This window comes from Chiroxiphia lanceolata, chromosome 2 (genome assembly GCF_009829145.1).
Source record: "Chiroxiphia lanceolata isolate bChiLan1 chromosome 2, bChiLan1.pri, whole genome shotgun sequence".
Classification (NCBI taxonomy): Eukaryota; Metazoa; Chordata; class Aves; order Passeriformes; family Pipridae; genus Chiroxiphia; species Chiroxiphia lanceolata.
Window position 1 is genome coordinate 14,615,648 of NC_045638.1, and position 14,626 is coordinate 14,630,273.

A 14,626-nucleotide genomic window follows, 5' to 3' on the forward strand; every position below is an offset into this window, starting at 1 on the left:
CAATACCAAAGATGAAGCTTAACAAAATGACAAACCACACAATACCTTCAATTCTGCAATAAAACAATTTGAAAATATTGGGAAGAAAAAAACTATGAATAAATTCATCCTCCAGGCTATTCAGTGCAGTACAGCAAAGTATAATATGCTTATTATCTTTAGTAACTATGCAGACAAACCACATTCAGAAACAGAGGTACAAACTTACCGTTTCACCCTTTTTATATTACCATGAAACAGTTCTTTCATTCTTTCTTCTACTTTGTTTAGAAGCTGGAAAAAACAGCAAATAAGAGGTGGAATTTGTAGGTGATCATTTAATGCAAAATATCTGTTAAATTAGGCTACCTGGAAGGCAATAAAAAGTAGCACCTGCACTGAAAGGCTTTGAAATGTAACACTAGAAGCCCACGAGTAACTCACTGGCCCCTTAGCCTAGTTATTAGCAAGAATATGCATATTATAGCAGCTGTCATCACTGCATTTAGCTTTCCCTAGGACAACAGAGCCAGAAGGGGGACATGAGAAGTTTGAGGTTCCATTCCTGCTAAAGCAGTGGCCTATTCCCCTGCAATATCCAATGTCTGGAGCCTTCTTATAAGGGAAGATGAAGTTCTTTTTCTCCATGGGGAAAAAGATTGAATATAGAGGCTCCACATCTCTCAGAATAGAGAAGGAAAAAACGTCATATACCAATACATCAGGTTGCAGGCTGAGCATCACTTCTCCCTCACTGCCCTGGGTACCTAAAGAGAACCAAGCCCTAACCAAGGCTGTCACATCTTTAGAACTTTTACATCAAAGAACACAAGGCCCAGTACATGCAAAAAAGAGTGTGTGTGTGTGTGTGCATGCACTGACATGTTTATGCAACTTCAACAGGTGCTACTGTTCCTCATCTGTAAGCATTCAGGTTTGAACTGACTTTGATATTTCAAAACCTTTTATCAAGATATATTTTGATAGACTTGAAGAAAAGAAGGGTCTCCCCATGCAGCTAGGTAAGTCTAATAAGACAAGCAGTACTCATACCTGATCAACTTCCTCTCTTCCTTTAATATGATCGTTGTAGCTCTGCAGATCCACCAACACTAATCCATGAGGGTGAATTCTCAAATTGGCAAAACTGCAACAGAGAGAGTGAGAGACAGTGATGACAAATTTGTTATCAAAAGTCAGAGTGAAGAAAGAAAATCTGAAACAAAATTATATTAAATTCAAAATGAATAGGGTTTTTTCCAGCATTTGTAATTGCTGGCAGTGCTAGCTCCAGTCTTCCTCTGCAAGTCACTAAGTAGCAAACAGTTTCAAGAACTTGCCTATTACTACACAACTAATAAAATCAGAAGGCAGCAAGGCAGTGAAACAGGGTGTCTAAGCCACAACCACCATGGTACAACAGGAAGATACACTGCTTAATAGTCTCAGCTCTTTAAGTAAAGGCCTGGTGGAACAGCTGTGTTGCGTTGGTTTGGGCTTTTTAATTGAAATCAAGCCTTAAGAAAACAACTGGAGACTTTCTTTCCCCTGTATATTTCCTTCTCACTTCCCAGGGCATGGGGGGTGTTGGTTTGGGGTGTTTTGGGGTTTTTTTAACTATTTAGAGAGACCGAAAAACAATAGGCATGCTGGAGCAAACCATGGCTTTGACTGGCAAAGAAATTGCAGCAGCATACTCTCATCAATGAATACAGACTCAAGATAGACAAAACTACTATCATTTATACTACAGAAGCTTTTAAAGACCAAAGAGCTAGGCTTCACCAGGCTCAGTGCTAGGTAAACAAATACTGGACCTTGGAGAACTTGCAACTAACTAAACAAGAGCTAAGGACAATGGGGAAGGACACAAGAAAACAAAAACAGTGTAGCAGAGGCAATATCCTTTCCATCCTAGGGAGGAGAGAAGACAAAAGAAACAGCTAGGCTACAAGCGGATTACATAAAAGAAGGGAGGGGGAAACATACACTGAAAAAAAAGAGCAGAGGAAGGGATGAGAACAGAAACAGCTGAGCAAAGAAAGAAGGGTATCCAGGGATAGTTGTTCATTAGTACAACACAGAAAAACTTCAGATAAGGTTGAATGCTCCTTTCTTTCCTTGTCTGCTCTTATCACCCCACTCAGCCTCAAAGGCAAAACACAAACCAACTCTTGCTATGACAAAAAGTTTAGATGACCTCCCAGCTCCCCACCACTCCCATCTTTTTTTGTCCCTTCCAGAACTCCTTTTGTAAACTGTCAGCCTCACTATGAACACCCTCTCCCGTGGTGCTGGAAACCTTGGCCCTTAGCTGCAATCAGAGATAAAACCCTGAATATTATGTGTTATCTGAAGATCATAATTTTTGTAAAATGACCATATTATGAAACTCACTGAAGCAATATAAGAACGAAAACAGCAGCAAGCTGGAGCTGTGATGTGTCTGCAGTTGGTAGAGAAGCTACCGTCATCCTCTTCTCTTCAGAAGGTGAGTCTGAGGAGGCTGAGGCTTTCCTCAGGACTGTACACACAGGTCTTGCCTTCAGGAGGAAAGATGTTTCTGTACAACATGTACTTGCCCACTGTGCTTCCCTCACCCCAGTGCCCACAGACTGTCATCATCGAGTGATCCTCCCCCAACCCCAGAGCTTGCCCACAGGGTGCTCTTCTGACAAGAGATTTTGGTTAGGGAACACAAAAGCCTACCAGGACTCTGTTTACATCACTTTCATGTCAACAGGTTTATTTGGGGATGTGTAACACACAACAAAAAAACCCCACAGGCATAAGTGTAAGAACAAACAGCTTTATTACAAGACTCCAGGAGACAGCATCTTCTGGTTTTTTTCTAAAGGAGAAAAAGACAAAAGAGTAGAGTTCACTAGATGGAAGTACTGGTCAGTCCAGCACACTTTGGACACAACCATTCACAGCAAAAATGGACATTTCTTGTCAAGTCCCTAGACATGCTCCAGGCTCTCAAGCTGTGGCACTACAGGCACAAATGAGTACATGCAGTTCATGAGACAGCACTGTTATCAAATTCCCTGAAAACTGGCACAGTGTCAGAAATATTTCCACTGTTCAAAAGCTTTTTATCAGTTTATTCCCATATTCCAGAAGTTGCTGTTGGCACAAACGAGCAACAGATTGATTGTCCCATGACTCAACTTCTCTTTTAAATTCCTTTCCTACAAGAATTCCATACTTGTCATAAGATTTGACAGCGGACACGGTCTTCGCTGCCCCTGTGATGGCATGAGCTCCTCAGTAAGGGATGTTACTGCCTCTGCTTTGGGGTGAGAGACAAGGAGAGGCAGAGGGGAGAGTTGCTCTAAAAAAGCACAACCACAGAACTTCAGATTTATTAAGGGAGATGACAGCATTAGAATACAGAGACAGTAACACTGCAGAACCATCACTCATTTCATCAAATTGTTCCCTCTACCAGAATAGCAGGGTCCTGATATCTGGGGCAGGGGGATAAGAGATGAAAAGGCTGGCACCAGGCTGGAGCAGTGTAGTGGGACAAAGATTCAAGTTCCAAGTGTCTAGTTGGTATTCTCAGACAGTTAATTTGTAGTAAAAGAAACCTGAATGAAATTCAAAATTCTCAAAAGGCAATACAGATTCAGATTGGTTACACCTTCATTGTAAGACACTTAGCTGAAAAGTAAGCTAAAATGCCTGCAAAGATTTAAACAGGCAGCAAACAGTACAAGTGTACTCAGAAGTGACCAGTCTAGTAGTATTAAGGCAGCAGCAGCAGGCCAAAGCTGAACCCACAAAAGACTTACTAGCTTCAATTAGCAGAGAGCAAAGACTATGCTGGCTTTTGTTACAATTACATTTGTCTGCTGGGCAGAATGCATGTGAACGCAGGTTTGCAGCAACAGCAGCTCTTTTAATATGTGGAAGAGGGTTCTTAAGAACAATGATAATACTGTTTCCATTTTCTACCTATAAAAATACAGCAAAGACCACTTTAGAATCCAAATGAGGGGGAAAAATATGAAAAATGAAGTTTTCCTCAAAAGTCTTCCCTCCTTCCTCGTCTTTCTGAAAAATATAATTCTTGTTTTAAAATAGAACACTGCCACACTTTTGGTGCGTGCTTGCATGTACTTTCATAAAAGCAGTGAGGAAAAAAGCTCAGTGAAGAGGTATCTTCTTCCTTTCCATTAGGCAAGGAAATTGCCTCTGAAAAGCAGCCCCTACTGTAACAAGGTTCCACTTGTTGCTCCTGCACAGGAGCCACTTCTAAGGCAGTGCTCAAGGTTTTTGTGCTTGTATGCAAACAAGTGTCAACAACAGCAACAACTTCTGTTGAGTGCTGAGTCTGGAGTGCTCCGTCTTAGCACCTGAACAGGGAACACTGGATGTTAACAAATAATTCCCAACTGCACAAATGAAAAAGTAACTGCTTGAAACAGAGAAAGGCCTTGGATGAGCGTCCTCTTTATTAAAAAGAACTAGAAGCAGAAAGATCAACACATTCTAAGCCAAAACATATATCCTACGTTAGTCACTTGTACTGAGGAGTAAGAAAAACTGCAATCCCATGTATTTGAGAAAGGACTTCCCAAGAGCACTCTACCCAAAGAAGAGAACTGGACAGACAGACAGGTGCCTACAAATTCCTCTTTACCCATCAAAGTTTTATCTGCTGGCACTAACTTTGAGTTTTCTATAAAACACACTAAATAATTCAAGTATTTGAAAAATAACTTGCTAGTAAAAGCATCATCAACTGTCAAACTACTCAATGAGGAAGAAAACGAAAATCTGCTTATACCAGGAAATAAGAAAAATTTTTTAAAAGTCACAACACTGTTTCTTTAAAGCATTTTTTTAAAGTGTTCACCTTAATTACAAAGCACTTAGGGACCTCAAGGAACAAAGCAATCATTTTTTTCACTACACCATTATTCTGTTCTCTTTTTACAAAATAAGAAAATTAAACAAATGAAAGCTACAACAGTTTTAAACTGTTGCTGATTCCTACCAACTAATTCCCATTCTTCAGCTCATTTTTACACTCTGGGTAACCACATGAATAAACTACAACATTTTAGCCTGAAACAAAGAGCTAAGGAATGTTCATCCTGCTCCTTTAAAATATGCTGACTAGCATACAGAGTGGTTAGCAAAAGACTAACACAGAAAAGAAAAAAGTAAACACACTCACCCCTCCCTTCACAGCGTTAACATATTCCTCATCATCTGACATACAAACCAAATTCAACTGGGTATATCTTGCACTGTTGTGAACAGTGAAGTCAAACACCAGTAGGATTACACTTTTCTAAACAAGAATTTAGACACAGAACAGAAATTAAATATGGGTATGTGTATAGAGGAGATCAAAGCTTTTCTAAAAGACAGTCTTCTACTGCAGAAACAATGACTCAAGGTTCAGGTTTTGTGTGTTTTTGAAGATCTTCCAGGTAGAATATGACAAAAGAGGGGGCACAGATGCACAGAGGAAAGAAGAACCCTGGTGGGTGTACACAGCGTAACAGAAGAACACTTGCTCACAAGCAGTGATGATATTAAAGCTAGTACTTGGAAATTGGTATCTTCTTAATACTATATTTTAATGATTTTTTTCCCCTTGCCCTAACTTTAACAACTCCTGTTAATCTTTTAAAATATACTGGGCACTATGACTCTATACAAAGTACTATATACATTAAATGAAATAAAAACTTCACATTTCTTTAAACCAAACTTTTAACTGTCCTATGCAAGGGAGATAAGTGGCACTTCAGTAAAAGCATGTTGCTTAATGGGACCCTGAAAACATTCTGAAAGTGATCTGGAAACTGATTCAGCAAAACAAGACTGCTGGGGCCCCAAAACTCAGACACAGAGCTCCTCTCCTGCATGTGCAACTGTTCCCCAAGCAGCTTCAGGCAAGGCAGGTGGCAAAGCAGAGAGGTGTATCCATCCCCACCCCTACAGACAAGAACTTGAGTGGCTCAAGTGACCCCTTTCCTGCCCGACTCTAGAGCCTTGTGTCGACAACCCCCTTAGTAAAAGTTTTCAGCTGGACCTCCCTCAATTAGGTCCTTTGTCAGAGTAAATCACCAAGTAAATGGACCAGGTAGAGTTGCCACATGTGACTTTTGCTTGCTTAGCTTTGGACAAAGGAGAACAGGGATCTGTTGCTTCGGTAATGACAAGAGGAAAGCATGTCTTAATCCCCAAATCAGCTCCAATTCGTTTCACGACCAAAGCCCTCCATGGGGATGTTCACGTGTCAGAGAAAAAGTTTTGTCAAGAGCAGTGCCCACAGTTCAACACTCCAGCACGGGGCACACTGCAGGCTGTGGGGGTTATCTCTGCAGACTTTGGAGTGTAGACACTGTTTAGCAATATATTACTATCCTCGCCTCAAACATTTTTTTCCAGGGATTAGTGCCCAACTTGTTATATCAGCTGTGCATCTTTGCCTAGCAATGGCTCAGTCACGTTTGGCTGGCTAAGTCTGTTTATGTGCACATACTCACAAACCCCCTACTCACACTGAACATCAACTCCTGCGTGTTTCATCCTCTGGAACTTGTCACAAGTTACAACTAGCCATCCCTAGAGGAAACTGCTCATGACATACCTACTCCTCATCACAATTTTTTTGAGTTTTTATTATGAGCTACTTCTGTTTTGAAGGGAAGAGGAAAAATCTGCATGAGCTGGCTAATTTCTTCCTAGTTGTGTCAGGTAATATTTTTATGTTAATTTAAAATGTATGACATTTGAAGTCACTAAGATAAAAAGCAGACAAATGTGCTAGTATTACAATAAAGCCTCTTTAGCTAGTATCAAAACCTATATGTGCTCATCAGTTCATTCGTACAACTCATGAAATGTGTTTGTTTTGCAGGGTTTAACCGTCCAGTCTATTAGGTTTCATGGGTTTACACCTTCATTTATTTCAGTTAACTGAAACAACAAACAAATACAAACAAACTACATTAAGGCAACCTTAAACAGCATTTTTCTGGTAAAAAAGGTATACACCGTTTCTGTAACCACATGGAACAAAATTGCTGAGGTCCCAAAACTCAAAGTTCTCCTGCACATGCATTCCCCAGACCAGTTCAATGGGGCTGGCAAAGCACAGAAGGTACTTTAGCTGGACAACTTACTGTCTGTAGTGGTGCTGGTTAAAGAGGGCAATTTTCAAGGAAGATAAATACAGTGTGCACTGGAACTCAGCCAGCAATGAATATACCAAGAGGAAGCAATAACCACTTTATTAATTTACATTTAATACTGCATTAGAAAAAGAATTGTTTATTTGCAAGGAGCTCTCTCATTAATATTCAGTTCTTCCATGCACTCTTGTTCTTCAGTCTTCAGTTTCGAGGCTGTATCCCAAACCTTCTTCATTATGTTTAGCATGCTCTCCTGGATAGCTTCTCTTAGAAGCTCAACAGTAAACAATGGCCAGGGGCATACAGAACCACACCCCAACAAAACAGACCCTTCCCTTTCCCGACAGGAAGCCCACTAGGCCCACTTTCCCCATCTTCACCCTCTCACAGTAAGAATATCATGAACCATTCTCTGGTGGAAAAAAGGCTGCATTTAGCTGCATAGTGAAAAGCTGGACTATTCAAAGTGCCACAATGCTGGAAAGTACAAGGTTAATGAAAGCAAAACACACAGGAAATAACCCACTCAGAAATCTGTCCCAGAGCTCAGCAATTGCTGAAGCTCATCTATTCCACATGGCTTTCAGGAAACAGCATGGTAGGGCACTGGGGGGAAGTGAGGAGAACAGGATGCTATCCACATGAGGACAGTTCTGAAGCAACTAAAAACTGAACAAAGGTAGATTTCATTAATTTATAGTTCTCCAATACATTGCCAAGCCTAAACTCAGAGCAATAAGGTTATCCATATGTGGTCTGTGCTTTACCAGGGAAACCGGCAACTTGACCAACTCCTCTGTATCCATGAGAGCACTGTACACCAGTGCACTGGTTTGTCTCTCCCATTAATTACTCCCTACCCTTCCTACACACAGAAATCAACTTTGACATCTTCTTTCCCTTCACACATTCAATAGTATTATACTCCAGCACTTGACAAAGACAATGGAATTTGCAGCAACAAGTATTTCCAGTTGGTAGTGCAGTAAGAGAAATCAAGTTAGATATTTTAAAATTTAGAGTTTCATAAGGACCTTTTTCTCAGAGATGTTTCCATGTGCCAGTTGAACTACCTCCTGGGAAAGTTAGATAATGAAAGTCTGTTCTCTAGACAGTTCCTGGAACACGTCAAAAGACAGATAACTTTAACTCTGGACACTGTTCCTTTAGAAGGAGCTGTCCTCTTAAGGGGAATGATCAGATGAGTTGGCAATGGGGAAACCCAGTTTGAGAATTCACATCTCATGTCACTTTCAAACTCAAGGAAACACAGGAAAGCAAATAAAGTCTATGTAGTTAAAGAAAGCCAACCTTTAAATCTTCTAAGGCTTTTTTACTTTTAGTATTTTATCTTTAATTTGTTCAGAGGTTGTATATCCTGGACATTATTTTTTTAGGAGAATTAATTACAAGCTTAACCAAGTAAGGATAGAGGAAGGATAGCACCAGAGTCGTAAATTTTGCTATCTTTTCACTGACCTCAGAAACAAAAGGTTATCCAGAACTGGAATTATTTAGGAAGAATACAAAAGCACATGTAACAAAGACAGAATAAGCAAGGCTATGCAAAAACAAGATATAAGTAACAAGGTTTTCTAGGTACATCAAGTATAGAAAACAAATAATTTAAATCAGAAAAAGCCAGTGCCACATTGAAAAAGCTAACTGAACTATACCAAGCACTTAATGGAGCACAACTGGGAATGATAAACATAAGACTAAACTCACATCAGCTTACTTGTTACCTTAATTTGGGTCCCAAGCTTGCCAGTGTAGTTCTCTAAACTATTTTATATATATAAAATAGATAGATATGAAGATGTACATACAAATATGTTCAAACACAGTAAATACAGAGACAAATTCTAGCAGGCAAAACACACACCTAGGATATGATTTTCCTTCTAGAGATACCTGTTCTCTCTTATTACAAAGAGAACTTAAGAATCCTTCGCAGTTCTCGTATGTTACGAATGTGGCCAAATGAGCTACTTAACCGAACAGCCAGCAGAAGATAGCCAAAAAATTAAAGCTTATTTAGCTTAACTTCAATCCTGGAGAACAAAGTAAGTAGAGATTAAAAAACAACAACAACAACAATCCCAAATCCAATCACAAAAAGAAAAAAAAAACCAAAAGCAGCAACTGCCACAATGGACTTGAAGAAGTAATTGAACAACTATAAACAAATGAAGTGCAATAAAATTATGGTAGTTCACAGATTAATGGAACCATAATCAACTAACCCTCACACTGTAAAGCAGTATCAGGAAATAAAGTGAATGTGGTTTTTCTCACCTGTTTGCCCCAGCAGACTGAGCTTAATGTGTCACTAATGACACCAATCACCCTTATCATGCTGTTAGTTATTTCAGTAGCTGCTTGATAACTTGAAGTATAGAATATAGCATTTGAACACACAACAAAACAGGGACAGAAAGGTTTCATTATTCACATGCTAAGGTTAGACTAGAACATATTTAGACATTTTGAGGCCAGAAGAATTACAAATACATCTGACTTGAGCTGTCCTGCATCTGGAAGGACTGGTCCTGAGACCAAGACACCACACTGTGGTACAGACCAGACTGGCCAGTTCAACTGTTCTGATATCCAAACTGCAAGATGACATACTCTAGATTATAAACAGTTTGTTTTATTTTAGCTACTTCATAGCAACAGCTTGCCCTGTCAACACCCCAGGAAACCCAACACAAGGAGAAATAAATATTGTAAGGGAGGACAGTGGGGAATATAATCTACAGGGATAAAATCCACTCACCTGCCATTTTTTTTGATGTAGGTTGCTAAATAACCATGGTCTTCCCAGTTATGAACTGTTTCTGTCATTCCCTGCTCCTGAAAAATGGGCTGTAGAGCTTTAAGAACGGCATTGCAATCAGCTGCAAGATTAAGAGAAATATAATCAGTAAGGATTTTCCACTCAAGTCACTTCTGCCTTCCTTTAAAGGCTGAGCAGTTTTTTCTGGCAGCCTGGATTAATATCTGAGCACCATTTGAACAACATCCTTCATTTATTTTCTCTCTCTATCCCCAGAGATGTTTCCCATTGCATGGGGATCCAAACAGTTTTCTTTTAAAATCAGTTTTCACACCAAAGCAGAAGTAGTTATCTACTATGGATGTAGTAATAGTACTTTATGATTACTGTTGGTCACCTTCTGTATCACAATTCAGACAAGTCCTTACTCATATAATTACTTTTAAAATCATTTAAAACACAAACAATCCCAAAAAGAAACCACAGAACTGACACAAAAGTTTGAAAAAATGCTGAGCTGTAGGACAGGGAAACTAAAAAGGCATTGAAAACTAGAGAGGGTAAACCAATCTATTCCCTCTATCCCTACAGAAACATCCATTTTTAACATCCAGGTCAGTGAAGGTCTCCAGTTGAAATCTTCCTGATGCTACAGAAGAGATCTCTCAGAAAAGCACACAAAAACTCACTTGGAAATAACTGAGGTTACTCTGGCAATTATCTTCAAAACCAAGCTCATGATCTGTCTATAAAGACATTTCTTCAGTCAGAACATAATGATTTCAGAAGCCTCAAGTTTGCTGTACAGAGTTTTGTGGGGTTTTTTTACCCACAACATTGTTCATTATAACTACTTTAGATTCTCCAAACAAGTGTCTCAAAAATAAATCACAAGTTTTGCCTATTTACTTCAGAATCAACAAGGTAAGAGGTCATGGAGGATATTGGTAAGGCTGCACTTACCAGAAGAGGAACAAAACTGGAAGGACTGTCATGTCAGTGAAGAGACCTAACAAAGTAATTATCTACAGGCTGTCCGAGTGAGGCAAGTATCATAATTTTTGCTTCACGAACACAGATCTAAACCACTATGGTCATGTAATATGTCAGTAACATAACCAGGATTTAGAGTCACTCTATCAGAGAAACCATCTGGCACAGCCACATTATGGAGGCACAGCTAATAGCCCAATGTTTTAGCACAGACATTCTTCCCCACCACAACTTTACTAAAGAGTTATTCCCAAAATAATTATTTTGTTTTAATTCCTGCCTCCAAAATGCAGGGAATACATTGAAAACTAGTAAGTGTAGCCTGCAGACATAATCAGCAAGTTTCTGGGATGCTATTGAGTTGTACCAGCTACAAAGAAACAAAAAAGCCCATACCAAATAAATCCAAATTTAGCTCATCTATCATCTCTGTGAAACTCCACAGCAGACTAAGCTAAAAATCTGATTACCTGAAACTTATGTTTGCCCATCTGTAAACCCTGGACTCAATTACCCCCGGATGTTTTAACCAGACAGACTGAAGTAACAGATAAAGTGTTTACTTTAATCTTCCTCAAACAAAGTCAAGAGCAAACCAATTCCTCAACAGTCAAGGATATTTAATAGAAATGGAAAGGCTTTGCTTCTCATTGCCCAAACTATCTGATCTTGATGCATGTTTTAAGATACATATTTACTTTTCACCTTTTGTTCCTCACTCATTAATTCCCCATGTGGTAAATTAAGGGAAAACAGAACCAACAGAAACAAATTCTGTCAGACAGCAGTAAACAATTTAACTGCTGGCCCCTTCTCAGTCTCACAACTGATGAAACACCACAGAGTCCACTACCACTATGAAGATTTTTACTCCCCCCCCACCTTCCTGTAAAATTCTGCATCATTTGTACCAGTAAGTTTTCAGGCTTCCAATCCAGCATCAGGTACAGGCAATAATTAAGGCTCAGAATACACAGCTTGTCTGCCCAATAACCGTGGTTACAGTGGGCCAACAATCAAGTCAACACTGTTTTCAGACATCAAAAGCATAGATGAAGTGAGGCCATAATTAAAAGCCACAGTTCTTAAACTGATTCTAATCTCTGCAGCTTTGCACTGGGACAGGAACTTTGCAATGCACACTTTAAACCTGCAGTTTCTGGCAGGCATCAGTGCTCATTCAGGAGAGGACAGGAGCAGCTGCTCCAAGGCCGATACACTCACAAAGAATTTGTCACTTCAGACGTGGTTCACTCTTTCTGCCTCGCATTTGTTTCCTCGCCCCACTTCTTTGCCTTCTCCCTCACCTTTTCCAAGACATATACTCATTTCTGTCCCTTCCTTACTTCTTAAGTCACCACCATAACAATGTTAAACAAGAACTCAGTTTAATAATGCATACAATACCCTTCCAGGGCAGTAAAATAGCATGAAATCCAAGTTGAACTAGTATGCAACCAAACCCCAGAACACCTCACTTCCACAGCTCCTGCAAGACATAGTAAGACGGAGAATAGAGTGGAAGAACTGAAGTGCTCATGCCACATTTAGCCTGTTTTCAACAGCTTCAAGGATTCCTGTGAGGTGTATCCTGGTAGATGCTGCAGGACAAACATCACTGATATTTTTCTGCTTCATGAACACACCAATCCCTCACAACCTGCTCATCATTCAGCAGCAGATTTCTTTGCTAAGCACCCAGGCACAAGCTTGATTAAGGTCTTCCTATTATGCTATTAACTTTAGGAAATTAAAACAACATGCTCTTTCATCAGGTCTCTTTTTAGTTATACCACACAAGATTTGCCTTGGAGGGATAATTAATTCTCCCAAGTTGGAAACTCCTTTATAAAGTGTCCGAGGCACAAGTGGTTGCTCAAAGGCATCAGGAAGTTTCAGCAATCTCAGGATCTCTCACTCAAATCCACTTACCACCGCCTCACTCCCAGCTCAGATATGCTTGATCAAACATTGATAAGCAAAAAGGACAATGATGACTAGAACAATAGGAACACCTTTGAATCTACATCAAAATGTTTATTCAAGTAGTTATTACTATTTCTTCTATTCGGGAACAAAGGAAACAAACTCCAGTTACCAAGAATGAAATACTGTTTTAAGTATTTGATAATTATTTGGTAGAAGAAATGACAAATGCCTGGAGTTTCAACTGTAGAGAACAAAAACAAAAAACACTGTATAATATTTGAGATACACATATTTTTCAGGAGAATTAACACCCAGTTTAGCCAGAAAGTTTTTGAATCCCAGCACACGCAAGAGATGATTCACAGCAGTTGCAAACACTCCTCTGACATCTGAGCAGCAAAGCAGCCATTACCTGAGAGTAATCTGTGAACATGAGAGCTTTCAAAGTTCAGAGTTACTGTAAGCATCCAGGCCGGCCTCATGCAAAACACCAGCTAGTTTCACCCAGATACTCCAACAAGGAGCTCAAGTAATCTGCTATTGAGCCAGATTATTCTAGTTGGAGACATCCTCATACCAGATAACGATAATCTTAGTAAGCAGTGGGAACAGATTAGCTCTCATTTGAAAATATTCACACTATTTCCAACTCCAAATTTTTCTTACTCTGATTTTACATAATTTCCTTTAACAAGTGAGAATGTAACATAACCAAAATAATAGGACACATCAAAGCACTTATATATGCTTCTGCATTTGATGCATTTTTCCCTTGGTAGCTACATTTTCAATAGAGAAAGGTAAAGAAAACAAAAATCAAATTAAATGCTTCGTTAAGAATACCTTAAGGAGTTAGCACACATTAGGAGACAAAATGCAGAATATGATAATAGCAAACAGCAACCTGAATGGCTGGTATATTGTTTCACTATAATAAATTGCTGTGTTATTCAAGTCTGACATTCTTGCACACAGGCAACTCCAATTCTCAAAAAATATCACAGGAAAAGGAAATACACAGAGACCAAGGGGGAAGTGTCAGGTACAAATGACAAAGGGAGCACACCTGAAAGAGATTAATTTCTAAGCAGGTGAGGTCCCAGGGGCAGTTCAAGAAGAGCAGCAGGAGACTGTGCCTCCAGCCTGCTACAGCAGCACACCTGACTGCACTGGCACTGAGCCCATCAGAGTCAAGTTATGCCACTCACAGTGCCTCCCTCCACCACCATTTACTAGAAATACAGACACCAGGTTATAGGTGTACAGAGGATCTCACTCAAACTAATCCAAGGCATTTTTCCAATGCCAATATTGTATCTCAATCTTAATCATAAAAAACCTGCAGAATTAGAGGTGTGCTGCAGAAATGTTTAGTGAGCAAATTGTTCATAAATTTTAAAATCCAGAGTCAAGGAAAAGCTTCAGGCTCCTGTGCCTGTACTTTACATGCCCTAGCTTTCTTTTAGGCACTAAAACAAATGGAGAGCTAAAAGTCACAGTAGTTTATGGAAAGCCAACAGCCCCATCCTACAAGCTTCCCCTCTCCACCGTACATGAGAGGATAGAGCAATACATAACTTGCAGATAACTGGTTATCATTTAGTCACCAACCACCTCCATAGCAATCTTTTTCTTAAAACTTCAGAACTGTACTCCTTTTGTCCTAGCTAAAAGGATCTGCCTGCATGGAAAATGAGTGCACAGAGAACACTGTTGTTTGAAACAGACACTGGCTCAACTAAGAACTTGGAAAACCAACAGTTGCCTAAAGAGGTCCCTA

The 14,626-nt window shown here is 39.6% G+C and overlaps 1 protein-coding gene across 2 annotated transcripts in view; it reads right to left on the reverse strand.

Moving 5' to 3' along the window:
* Positions 1-14,626, reverse strand: part of SMS (spermine synthase) — a 46,788-nt gene that overhangs the window by 21,265 nt on the left and 10,897 nt on the right. For both annotated transcript variants that reach the window (XM_032678776.1, XM_032678777.1), the window contains exons 2-4: positions 9,925-10,045; positions 1,033-1,126; positions 209-273 (exon numbers count right to left, since the gene is read on the reverse strand). In XM_032678776.1, coding sequence (XP_032534667.1) covers positions 209-273; positions 1,033-1,126; positions 9,925-10,045 — 280 coding nt within the window. The remainder of the gene's footprint in view (positions 1-208; positions 274-1,032; positions 1,127-9,924; positions 10,046-14,626) is intronic.